This window comes from Leucopleurus acutus (genome assembly GCF_964270905.1).
Source record: "Leucopleurus acutus genome assembly, chromosome: 6".
NCBI lineage: Eukaryota > Metazoa > Chordata > Mammalia > Artiodactyla > Delphinidae > Leucopleurus > Leucopleurus acutus.
The window spans coordinates 29,639,342-29,653,652 of NC_139149.1; the positions used below are offsets into that span (position 1 = coordinate 29,639,342).

The window sequence follows — 14,311 nt, forward strand, 5'->3', positions numbered from 1 at the left end:
TTTCACCGGGTGTTGGAAATATGCTACATCCTGATCTGGGTGGTGGTTACATAGTGCATACATACATAAAAATTCATGGAGATTTACACTGTACAGTAAAGATTTATGCACCTTATTACATGTTTTACCTCAAAGACAATTTTAGTGCATAAAAAAAAATCAGGGCACCTGAATGCCATCATTGGCTTTGACACCGATGGAGTATGTAGTATCTGACAGATCATTTCCCCATTTAAGTCTCAGAGCTTCATCCATTAAATGGGAATAACATCTTCACAAGGGGTTTAATGAAATCATGATTGTCATTAAACAGCAAAGAGATGTACTGGCAATGTCTGAGCTTTGGCTACTGTAACAAAGCATCACAGACTAGGCAGCTCAACAACAAACACTGATTTCTCACAGTTCTGAGGCTAGAAGTCTGAGATCAGGGTGGCCATGTCAGGTTCTGGCGAGGGCCCTTTCCTGGGTTGCAGATGGCAGACTTCTCACTGTGTCCTCACATGGCAGAAAGAGAGCAAGCTGGCCTCTTCTTACAAGGGCACTAATCCCATTCATGAGGGCTCCATCCTTATGACCTGACCACCCCAAGGGCCCAACCTCCTAATACTATCACTTTGGGATTGTGGTTTCAACATATGAGTTTGGAGGACGCAAATGTTCAGTCCATTGTATGCTTCAAAGGGGAAGGGGGAAGCTTCCCCCTTGTGGCCTCTTCCGCTGCAGAGCACAGGCTCCTGATGCACAGGCTCAGCGGCCATGGCTCACAGGCCTAGCCGCTCCATGGCATGTGGGATCTTCCTGGACTGGGGCACGAACCTGTGTCCCCTGCATCGGCAGGCAGACTCTCAACCACTGTGCCACCAGGGAAGCCCTACTTGTTTCCTTTTCAGAATCATACATTAGACTGTAAGCCCTTTGAGGGCAGGAAATACCTCTGATGCCACTGTTTCCCCCATGCCTAATATAGGGAGAGGCTCATTGTAAACTCCAAAATATGTTCACCGACCAACTGACTAATGGAATAAAATTGCTCTGGAAGGAAAATGGTAAAAATAATCCCATTGTGTCTTCACATATGTTAGGTTCAAAACTATAGTTCATAACTTTTATAAGTTACTTGACTATGGCTCTAATACCAGTTACCATAGATGATGTGTTTGGATTAGTGTCAGATACTCCAAATTTTATAAACTTGAGATACTACTTAATGTCTGTACTTACTGGAATCAGTAAGTGGGAGCAAGCCATACAGGTATATTTCTAATAAACTGAGTTCAAATTGACATTATAATGGTTCCTCAAGCAGGTCACTAGAGGACTTTGAAAACATCAATGAGATGACAAACAGATTGCCATTTGATTTGAATACCTGGCTCTTAGACACAGATTGAATTGGTACTCATTGGCTCTTTTGCCCTAATATAATTACTGTTTAATTAAAAAAAAATGTCATGAAGAACCTAGGGGTAAGACAGAAATAAAGACACAGACCTACTATAGAATGGACTTGAGGATATGGGGAGGGGGAAGGGTAAGCTGTGACAAAGTGAGAGAGTGGCATGGACATATATACACTACGAAACGTAAAATAGATAGCTAGTGGGAGGCAGCCGCATAGCACAGGGAGATCAGCTCAGTGCATTGTGACCACCTAGAGGGGTGGGATAGGGAGGGTGGGAGGGAGGGAGATACAAGAGGGAAGAGATATGGGAACATATGTATATGTATAACTGATTCACTTTGTTATAAAGCAGAAGCTAACACACCATTGTAAAGCAATTATACTCCAATAAAGATGTAAAAAAAAAAAAAAAACCTCCAATATTGTTGACCTCATACTGAACACCCAGATTTAAATGAAAAATGCCATACTTATAATTTTGTTGATGTATACAAGGAATCCTTGCTCCAGAACTGCATGAAATGGAGTTATATTTGTTTGACTAAAAGAATACTTAATTTTACTTTTGCCATTATTTATCGCTGTCTCTCCTCCCTGGGCACTGGTGTTAAAATTAATTTGCTTTTCAGACCTCGGATTTTATATTGCCATTAGTGTTGTGAAATGTTTTTACTCAGCACAACTAAGAACTGATGTTTTACTTCCCACTAATGGACCTTTAATTAGGCACTGTAATGAACCATTCTGTCATTTCTTCATTTATAGAGAGAAGATTTTGTATATGCAAGATACAATTTTGACAGAACACCAGGTCCATTGAACCTTGCTGACTCTCATCTAACAGATCCTAAATTTATTATGCTTTTGTCAGTTGTTGGATTTATCATTTTAATGATACTGTCCACAGACTTATTTTGCTGCCAAAGAACAGCATCAATGTTTGTTGATATTTTGATCAACAACTTCTGGGGTCCAATTCTGACTGTACTAATACTTCTCTGGGAGCTTGAGCAAGTTATTTAACCTCTGCCTAAGGATTAATTGGTTAATTTTAATAAGTGCTTTGTTGTAAAAGGTGCTATGATTGCTAATAGTGATAATAAAATTATAATGCAGCCTTTTATAATGCATCAGGCTACCTCAGACTGTGATTCTATTAAGTTGCTAACTAAAATATAAGCCAACTGAATTTATTCTTTTTAAGAATACAAATCATTATAATGATGGCCACATAGTATTTTTTTCAACTTCGTTTAAAAAAAATCAAATATGGTGATGCTTCACCTTAAACAAACAAACAAACAAAAAATGGCTGGTGTACCATGATGATGGACCAATTGGGAACTGAGAAACAGCTCCATACAAAAATACCATATGATTGTACCCTAATTAAATGTAGCTTTTGTGCATTACACTGATTATTCTTTTATAAACTTGCCTCCAAACTGCTTTCATTTACTTATCTATGATTATGTATTTGTTCATTTGTTTATTTGACCAATGCCACTGTTGGGTGTGGTCTCAAAGAGGTCATCCCAGACAAATAGAAGGAATATACACAACTAATAATACTATGTAAAAGTGAATAGAGCTAAGAAGAAATAAAGAAGCAGTGACTTGAAAATTTAGAAGACAGAGAGATTAATTCAAACTGAGGGTGGTTATGAACAACATGAAGAAGGAAATGATTTTTGAGCTGGACAGAGACAGACAGATAGGATTTGGTACTGAGAGATGAGGGTGAGGAGAAATACGAAGAAAGTGCATTTCAAAGGGAGAGAATAGCATGAGAAAGTCACAATGCCAAGGAAGTTGACCTTTGGAGAAGCATGATCAGTGTGGTTTTACTAGAATAAAGGAGAGGGTGCAAAAATAGTTTGGATAGTAAGTAGGGTCTGCATTATGCAGGTTCATGGTTGGCATTGCCCTGATTCACTTGGACATCATTCAGTGTGGTGGGAAATGTGGAGCTGAAAAGAAAAAAAAACCCTACAAGTTAGTAGATGGAAGTTGTGCTGGACTATTATGCTACGTTGAGAGGTGGGAGATGAGAGGATGCAAGCAACATGTGAGGAGGATACACACATATAACTGGACTGTATTTGCCAGATAAACTCTGCTGGTCTGTGATGCATATCACTTAAGAGATAAATTGGGTGAACAATGTGAAAAGGGCATTGGATTAGGGTAGTGGCATCTATATATGTTGAAAAGAGGCTGACCTAATATGAGAAGAATATACATATAGGAAACACCAAATGTAAAATAGATAGCTAGTGGGAAGCAGCCACATAGCACAGGGAGATCAGCTCAGCGCTTTGTGACCACCTAGAGGGGTGGGATAGGGAGGGTGGGAGGGAGGCTCAAGAGGGAGGGGATATGGGGACATGTGTATGCATAAGGCTGATTTGTTTTGTTACACAGCAGCAACTAACACAACAATATAAAGTAATTATACTCAAATAAAGATTAAAAAAAAACCACTGAATCTCTTTGCTGTAGAAGTGGTCTCTTGCTATAATATCAGAGAAAAAATATTTAATATTATTTTTGATTCTCAAATAAATCAGTATATATAGTTTGATTCTATGTTGTTCCATGTACTTTCTACAATGAACAGAGACCTAGGCCACTCTCTTTGAGGTCCTTAAAGATATCAAATAATCTGGGGACCACAATGTTAAGTAATTTTTAAGGGTGTGGACCCTGGGGTTGGATTGTATGAGCTTAAATCTTGGCTTTCTCAATTAGTAACTGTGTGATCGATCTTCAGGAGGCTATTTATGCCTCCCTAGTAGCCTCCTCTGTAAAATGAGAATAAAAATAATAGCTACTTTATTCATAGGATTAAATGGATTAACAGAATTTATTTAAAAAAAAAGAAGTAATTACAAGAGTGCCTAGATGTAGAAAGATCTCAGTAAATGTGACTGAGATCGAAAATCAGTTTTTTTGGGGGGATAAAACAAAACTGTGGCTGCTGTTTTGAGAATAAATACAGAGGGTGCAGAGAGGAAGCATGGAGATAAATTAGTAATAATCCAGGTAAGAGATATTGGTAGCTTCTATAAGGGTAATGAGAAGAGAGGTGATGAGAAGCATTCAGATTCTGGGTATGTTTTAAAGGTAAATGTGAGAATAAAGGTGGGGTATAAAAGAAAGAGAGGAGTCAAAAGTGACTCCAAGATTTTTGGACCTGAACAATGAGTATTTCCCTTTACAAACACAGGGAAAACTATGGTAGACAAATTTTTGGATGAGAAAATCAGGTTAATTTAGAGCCAGGTCAAGCTGTCAAATAGACACTTAGGTATAAACATCTGGGATTCAGGCAACAGCTAGTTCAGCTATAAATATAAATTTGGAATCATTCATATTTGGATAGTATTAAAAGCCATGCAATTAGTTGAAATCATCTAGGCAGTGGGTCTCAATCTTAGTCATATATGTGAAATACCTGGAAAACTTTAAATGTTATAGATGTCCTATTTCAGGCTACCAGGATCAAAGTCTTTGGAAGTAACTTGGTAAACTGTATTTTATAAAAGCTGTTGAGTCCATTCCAATGTGCAGAGTCGTATGGAAATCAAGGGGTGGGTGTTTTAGAGGAGTGAGCTGTGAGAGCCATGGATTGGGTGCTTAGTGCTTGAGTCCTACACAGGGGAGATAAGCCCCCTTGGTAAGTTGGAAGACCACTGGGACTAACAGGCTGTAGGAACTGCTGCTTTTGAGGAGAGTATGCATATCGGCTTACCCCCCAAGGCAGAGCAGAAATGGCAGATTGAAATCTCCCGGCTGGCTTTCTTACCACCTCTGTGCATATGCCAAGCCCAAGCTGAGCAAATGCTCCAGCCCTGCTTGCTGCATGTCACAGTGCAGCATTCAATCTGGGGCTGCCACAACTGGGAGAAAAACTCAACTATGAGACACGGAGGCGACAGGTCACAGGGTGAAGCCCGGATGGGGCAGCCATGGCCATCGTTGGCAATTACTCAAGCAGTGCTTCAGAAGCCACCCAGATCTCCGACAGTGGCTGCCCTACCACAGCCCACACCCCACATATGCAGAGTCCATGTAGGCCTCACCTTCCCTGCAGTGTGATTCTACAACAGGGCATTGGCAATAGAGGCCATGGGGAGTGATTGGCTTTGAGGGACAAAGGGGACTTGGACTTGAAGCTGCATCTGAACAGAGTGAGGGAAATAACTGCTGATGCCTGCACAGGCAGTGCATCAGAGACAGCTTGAACCTCTGTCTGAGACAGGCATGGGCTGAGAGCCCATGTGAGACCCCCTTGCTTTGACACTACCCTACTCTGGGGAGAGGGTCCCAGTGCTGGGAGAGGGGAAAGCACACACTTAAAGGAAACTGAGGTACCTTGGGGATGACCCTCATGGCTTTTGCTTCAGCAACTTGGGATCAGACCCCAGCCCTGATAGGGCCAATATGTCCATCGAGCAGAGAGAAACTCTTGCCTTACACCCAGCTCCAGCTGAAGCCCCTCCATCTCCAGCCCCATCCCCTACCAAGGTGATAGCTGCCAGCACACCCTAAGGAAAGACATGACTTGCATACAGGACAAATCCAGTTCTGCCACCAAAGGCACTGAGCACACACAGTCTGTATAGAAATGTTTCCATATAAGAACACCCTCAAGACTGAAATAGGTAATTGTTTCACATAATTCATAGAGGCAGAGAAAGTTAAGCAAAATGAAAAGGGAGGGAAATATTCTCAACTGAAAAAGCAAGAGAAAAACCATGAAATAAAATAATGAAACAGAAATAAACAATTTACCAGATAAATAATTCAAAGCATTGGTAATAAGAATGTTAACTGAATAGGGAAACTAATAGATAGACACAGTGAAAATTTTAACAAGGAACAAGAAAATATAAAAAAGACCCAATCAGAAATGAAGAATTCAATAACTGAAATAAAAACACAGTAGAAGGAATGAACAGAGTAAGTAATAGAGAAGAATCATAAGTGATCTGGAAGATAGAAGATTGGACATCACCCAATCAGGGCAGCAAAAAGAAAAACAAGTTTTAAAAAAAGTGAAAACAGTTTAAGAGAGCTCTGTGATAATGTTAAGCATACCAACATTTGTATTATAGGGATCCCAGAAGGAGAAGAGCAAGAGAAAGAGATTGAAAATATATTTGAGGAACTTATGGCTGAAAACTTCCAAAACCTGAAGAAGGAAACAGATATCTAGATATAGGAAGCACAGAGGGTCCCAAACAAGATGAAGTGAAACATAGACCTATACAAAGACAAATAATTAAATGGCAAAAGTTGAAGATAAAGACGTAATTCTAAAGGCAGCAAGAGAAAAATAAAGAGTCATATACCCTGAAATGCCCATAAGGGTATCAGGAAGGAAATAATAAAGATCAAAGAGTAAATAAATAAAACAGAGACAAAAAACTAGAAAAAATCAATGAAACCATGAGCTGGTTTTTTGATAAAGATAAACAAAATTGATAAACCTTTAGCCAGGCTCACTGAGAAAAAAGAGAGGAGACAAATAAAATCAGAAATGAAAGAGGAGAAATAACAACCAATACCAATGACAAACAGTTACATGCAAACAAATTGGACAATCTAGAAGAAATGGACAATTTTCTAGAAACAAATCACCTCCCAAGACTCAATCAAGAAGAAACAGATAACTTGAACAGAATGATCACTAGTAGTAAATTGAATTTCTAATAATAATAATAATTTTTAAAAAAACTCCCAGCAAACAAAATCTAGGATCAGATGGCTTCATAGGAAAACTCTACTAAACATATAAGGAAGAGCTAATACATATACTTCTCAAACTATTCCAAAAATTGAGAACAGAACACTTCCACATTCATTCTATGAGGCCACCATTACCCTGATACAAAAATCAGACAAAGACACTACCAAAAAAAAAAAAAAAAAAGAAAGAAAGAAAATAAGACACCAACATCTTTGATGAATATCGATGTAAAAATCTTCAAGAAAATATTAGCAAGCCAAGTCCAACAATATATAAGAAGGATCATATAGCATGATCAAATTGGATTTATTCCAGGGATACATGGATGGTTCAATATTTGCAAATATATCAAATATAACAAAAGGAAGCATAAAAATTGCATGTTCATTTCAATTGACACAGAAAAAGCATTTGACAAAATTCAACTTCCATTCTTGATAAAAACTCTCATCAAAATGGTGAAAGAGGGAACATATCTCAACATAATAAAGGCCATGCATGGCAAACCCACAGCTAACATCATACTCAACAGTGAAAAGCTGAAAGTCTTTCCTTTAAATTCAGGAACAGAAAAGGATGCCCACTTTCACAACTTCTATTTAACATAGCATTGGAAGGCCTATCCACAGCAATTAGACAAGATAAAGAAATAAAATGTATCCAAATTGGAAGGGAAGAGGTAAAACTGTCACTATTTGCAGATGACAATGATACTCTATGTAGAGAACCCTAAAGCCTCCACCCATAAACTATTAGAACTAATAAATAAATTGAGTAAAATTGCAGGCTACAAGATTAATATACAGAAATCTGTTGCTTACCCATACACTAATAATGAAATATCAGAAAGAGAAAACAAACAAAAATCCTTTTAAAAATCACATCAAAAAGAATAAAATACCTAAGAATAAAATTAACTAAGGAGGTGAAAGACCTATACTTTGAAAACTATATAACATTGTTCAAAGAAATTGAAGATGATACAAAGAAATGGAAAGATATCTATGATCTTGGATTGGAAGAATTAATATTGTTAAAATGGTCACACTTCCCAAAGCTATTTACAGATGTAATGCAATCCCTATCAAAATACCCATAACATTTTTCACAGAACTAGAACAAATAATTCTAACATTTATATGAACCCACAAAAGACCCCAAATTGCTAAAGCAATCCTGAGGGGGGAAAAATAAGCAAAGCTGGTGGTATAACCTTCTCAGACTTCAGACTATACTCCAAACTACAGGAATCAAAACAGTGTAGTACTGGCACAAAAACAGACACATAGATCAATGGAAAAGAATAGAGGGCCCACAAATAACTCCATGCACCTACAGTCAATCTACTACAAAGGAGGCAAGAATATACAATGGAGAAAAGACAGTCTCTTCAACAAGTGGTGCTGAAAAAGCAGGACAGCTACATGTAAAACAATGAAATTAGAACACTGCCTCACACCATATGTAAAAAAAAAACTCAAAATGGTTTAAAGCCCTAAATGTAAGGCCTGAAACCATAAGACTTTAAGAGAACATAGGCAGGATACTCTTTGATATAAATTGTAGCAATATTTTTTGGATCTGTCTCCTAAGGCAAAAGAAAATGGGACCTAATTAAATTTAAAAGCTTTGCACAGCAAAGGGAACAACTGACAAAATGAAAAGACAACCTACTGATGGGAGAAAATATTTGCAAATGATATGGCTGATAAGTGGTTAATACTGAACATATATAAACAGCTCATACAACTCAACATTAAAAAAACAAATGACCTGATTAAAAAATGCACAAAAGACCCAAAAATACATTTTTCTGAAATAAGACATACAGATGGTTAACATTAAAAGATTCTGAACATCACTAATTATTAGAGAAATGTGAATCAGAACAACGAGCTCTCACCTCACACCTGTCAGAATGGCTATCATCGAAGAGTCTACAAACAACAAATATTATCGAGGATGTGGAGAAAAGGGAACTCTTGTACACTGTTGGTGGGAATGTAAATTGATGCAGCCACTATGGAAAACAGTATGGAAGTTCCTCCAAAAACTAAAAATAGAACTGCCATATGATTCTGGTCCTGGGTATATATCTGGACAAAATGAAAAATTGAAAAATATATATGCACCCCAATGTTCATAGCAGCACTATTTACAATAGCTAAGATATGGAAGCAACCCAAGTGTCCATTAACAGAAGAATAGATAAAGAAAATGTATATATACAATGGAATATTACTCAGCCACGAAAAAAGAATGAAATTCTTCCATTTGCAGCAATGTAGATGGACCTGGAGAATATTATGCCTTGTGAAATAAGTCAGACAGAGAAAGACAAATACTGTGTGATATCACTTATATGTGGAATCTAAAGAATAAAACAAATGAATGTATATAGCAAAACAGAAACAGACTCATGGATATAGAAAACAAACTAGTGGGGAGAGGAAAGGGAGGAGGGGCAAGATAGGGGTATCAGATTACAAACTACTATGTATAAAATAGATAAGCGATAAGGATACTTTGTACAGCACAGGGAATTATAACCATTATTTTGTAATAACTTTAAATGGTATATAATCTATAAAATTACTGAATCATTATGGTGTACACCTGAAACTAATATAATATTGTAGAGCAACTATACCTTAGGTTAAAACAAATGAGCAGGGAAATAAAGTTGTAGCTAGAAAGGGATGTGAGCACAAAGGAAAGTTTCTAAAGAAAGGTAGGTAAAAAGAAAAACACTGATAAGGCAGAAGAAAGAGGGGACAGTTGTATGAGATGTGTCCATGTGTATCTAAGAGGGATATAATGTAGGAGTGGACAGTGTAGCATTAGACATCGCATGAGAGTCCCTACTCATAAGAAGGAAGACAAAGGATGTGGTGTAGGACAAAGTAATTTGAGGGATCTGGTGGTGGGAGCTTGTGGCAGTTTTCTTTAGACAGCTTCTTTTTTTATTAATGAAATAGGAAGCAAGTTCCTAAGCTGAGAATTGGGGCACAGGTATTGAAGGTTTGGGGGGAAAGAAGAAGATGTGACACAGACATCTAGGAGCGTTAATGGATTAATGAAATACAGTGGAAACCATAGTAAATGCCCATATGAGATTAGTGATAAAACCTCAAGTTAGACCAGTCTATTTTTTTTTTTTCAGTTGCATTCAGCAGTGGGGTGCCAGTTCAGGACAGAAGAAGAACTGGATTTAACCATGGCTATGGTTTTCTAGGAAAGTACAAGAGAGGGGAGAGGGAGCAAGATTGTTAAGGGTGTATACAAGGGAATGACTGCAGTGATGGACCATGGAATCTAAGCTGGGAAAGGAAAGAACAGAATCTTTAAAATAAGAGATGGATGAAGAACAACGTAAAGAATTGTTAGATTTGGGGTGATAGGGGACGGACTTGAAAAACAGGGCGTGGCTGAAATTGAGGTAATGGAGGGAGTGTAGTTCTAGGTGATAAGATTACTTAATGTACAGCTCACAGCCTGCTGTCAGACTGTCTTGTGGGTGTTGCTCTCACTTACAGTACTGACATCTGTCTCCAGTGTGTTCAGGCTGGCAGTCGCAGTAAGGCTGGTTCCCAGCAGTAACACTGCAGGTCCCTCCATTCTGACAAAAATCCTCACAGACTGTCTTACCACAGTTTGGTCCAGTGAACCCTAGTGCACAGCTGCAGGTGGGTCTCCCTATTGGGAAAAAAAGGTAATGAAAAGGCAATTAGTTGACAAAATTGTTTACTTATATGGAATCTTCACTAGGTAAGAATCAAGAAGTCAGTATTTGGGGCAAAGTCTGTCCACTACTTAATCTGCGACTTTACACAGTAACATGACCTCTCTGTGTCTCAGCTTCCCCATGTTCCAACAAAGCCTGGGTTAGAAGATCGCTCAGGTTCACTTCAGGTAAAATAATCAGAGCTCATTTTATGAACAATTATACATGCATACACACATTTTATGCTTTAAAGTGCTTGTGTTATTCTTTGTATTTCTGTTTTCATGTCCATTTTGCTTTTCAATTATTTTTGTTCTATTCATGTGGTAATGCAGATTGTGTTGGCCATTAGAATATAAAATAGAGACAATCATATTTCCCAGTGTTCAATCATCAGGTACCAATCACTGCTGTATCTACATAAAACATAAGCTTAGGCTTATTATAAATAAATATTTTAATAAGTTTAAAGTGGACACGTCATCTGTAATAAGATTTATGAATATTAGTTATTTGATATAAATACACATACTGAATTTAGTATATAAGCACTTACTGAATCCTATTTTATTTCATTTTATATTTTTATTCATGGTGAAGGACTGTCACTTGTAGTCTAAAGATGATTTAAGAAATCTAATGTTAATAGCACACAATAGCAAATCTGACAGATCATCTATGGATATTTTATTTGTTCTGTGGGAACTAACATCACAATGAAAGGTGAACAATCCTTTAAGGTGTTTTGAATGTAACACAGTTAACTGTTATATCAAGAATGAGTCTCTAACTTCCTGGACTGTCAAGAATTGAGTGGAAAATGGAGTCTAGAATTATCTCTGCAGGAGAAGTGAAGGAAAACAAAGCAAAATGAATGGCTACCATTGGTAATGGGGGCAGAATAAAGTTTAGAGGTTGTACAAATATAAACTAATAACATGAAAGGGAATAACAAAGAAATTCAGTTATTGATCTTAGTTAACTAGGACTCAGAAAATGTCATTTAGTTGTCTAGTATCAGAGAATATCCAACCATCTCCTCTCTCACCATTGTAGACATGCAACATAATTAGAATGGTCAGAAAAATGCATTAAGTGTAAGGCTTAAAACTTGAAGTGTAAAAGTTATAAAAGTTTTTTTTCTGTTGCCATAGATTCTACATTCTACTTTGAAGGACAATTCTATACATATATATTTTTGGAAAAGCATTCTTAAGTGAATAAAACGTCTCCAAATAAAATCAACCTGCATTTCCAAGAAAATGAATAAATTGAGCTCCACAATTTATTTATTTAGTTTACTTTGAAAGGTCTCCACACACTTACAAATGCTAGAAACTATTGCTTCTCAAGGAAGAAAGATCTATACATTTTTACAGTGGGTACTATTGCTTTAAAACTTATTTATACATGTTTTTAGTTTGGTGGCAGATAAATGCCTATTAATAGGTTAAGAAACAAGGTAAAATTTATATACATTAAAAGCTGTAATGTGTATAAAATAACCTCATATTTTTTTATTGCCAGAAAACAGCTTTAAAACTTTTAGCTATGTATTTTTCTTATAAAAGTAGTGAGTTTTCTAGCTGTTGCTTACATACAGACAAATAGACACAAACGAGAATAATGGTAGAAGATGAAGAGGATAGATAATTGTTAGAACATAGTCACTAAGGAAAATGAAAGCCCTGAATAAAAGAAGTAATTCATCTACATCAATGAGAACCAGTGAACAACTTCCAGAGAAATAGAACATACAATCAGGAACACAAATTAACATGAGCTAAATGGGAAACAAACAGTACAGAAAGTATAAGGGGAAATCAAAATGCATTAGAACTATCAGAAAAAGTGTCATACAATGTACAACTTATACATTGTAGATTTAAGTTTTTCTACCTTAATTTCTAGGTGTTTTTCTTTTTGTTTAAGAAACTAGGAGTAAAAAAAGTAAAAAGAAGTTTGAAAGAAATAAACGCAACCTGTTAAGGCACTTGAAAATTCCTCTGTTCCAGTCGCTCAGAGAGAGGACACCATGCTTTCATCTCATCTACAGCTGTTTTGAAACTAGGGCAGAGTGACCAGGTTGTCCCCCAGCTAGAATATGCCTCTCATCATTTAGGTTCCAGCTGAATTATTTTCAAAAAGCTCCTCTTTCTCTTCCTTTGAAGAGATTTATTTTTGGTAAGTATAAATCTTCATATTCAGGAGAATATTATGTAACTTGAAACAGTGTGGTGATACAGCAGATCTTTTGTTTGCTGATGGGAAATGAACCATCAGCTGCAGAATTTTATAACGGGTTCCAGCTAATATTTTCAAGAATCGCTCTGGGTGCACCCTAACAAGTTGCACTGGATTCATTTTATAAATATTTTTTAGGTAGCTGAATTTGATTTTGACATTTGAAAAGGAAACAGCACTGTTACAATGACTAAGGTATGGATTTATAGCAGTGATGCATCCAGGGAGCTGGGGAGTTGACAGCCGGTAAAGGTAGCCCAATCAGAAAGAGCATCAATTGACCTGAGGAAGAAGGGGAAGGAGGGCTTTGCTGGCTCTAATCAGTCTAGTTCCTATAGCATTCTTAGCTAAGACTTTAACAGTGTAGGTTGTCAGACTGCCTGGATTCACAGACTATCTGTGCCAGTTACTGGTGTGGGACCATGCGCAAATATCAGCTCTCTGTTTATTTCCTCATGTGTAAAAATGGGGATAATAATAGTACCTACTTCATGGGGTTGTTGTGTAGAATCACATAGAATAAATGAGAAACATTTCTCACTGTGCCAGGCACATAGAAAGCAATCAGTTACATTTTAGCTCTGAATATTATTGTTATTCCTACTGAGATTCACCACTTACAGGTATGACTTACTCTGTGACCCTGTCTACAAAGGCACTGTAACATTCTAGAAAAATCATTCTGAAAATTTTCTTAAAGTACACACTTTATCTCCATTATTTATTTAAGATACAATTAAATTTGAATTTGTTTATGTGGCAGTGCTGGGATAGAACAGGTATTCCCCACAAACTTCATCTCAAACTCCAACATTTTTAAACTTTGAAGAATGGGTCCTTCTGTCTTCTTTATCTTCTAAATATGCTTAATCCTACACATTAAAAGAAAGAACACACACACACCAAAAACAAACCTAATATTTGCCACATCTATCTACTTGTATAACTTCAAATTTTGGTACATTCTCGAGCTTTTTTCGAAAGAAAGCTACACTTACTGCTTCCAATTCTACCAATATATGACAAAGTAAAATCCTCGATCATAAAGTCACATTCCAATCCTTCACTGGGTTTGTAGTTTTTATTTTTTAATATACAAAATAATGGGTCAATCTGTTGCTTCTCTTTGTTCCCTCTGAAGACAGGCCAGATCTCTCAACATGTAAGTACTGCTCCTACAAAT

General features: G+C 36.9%; 1 protein-coding gene across 1 annotated transcript in view; it reads right to left on the reverse strand.

Moving 5' to 3' along the window:
• LRP1B (LDL receptor related protein 1B) overlaps nucleotides 1–14,311 on the reverse strand; it is a gene marked incomplete at its 3' end in the record, with an annotated part of 1,833,965 nt that overhangs the window by 62,915 nt on the left and 1,756,739 nt on the right. The window contains exon 84 of the mRNA XM_082841888.1: nucleotides 10,695–10,856. Within this exon, the coding sequence (XP_082698014.1) occupies nucleotides 10,695–10,856 (162 nt within the window). The remainder of the gene's footprint in view (nucleotides 1–10,694; nucleotides 10,857–14,311) is intronic.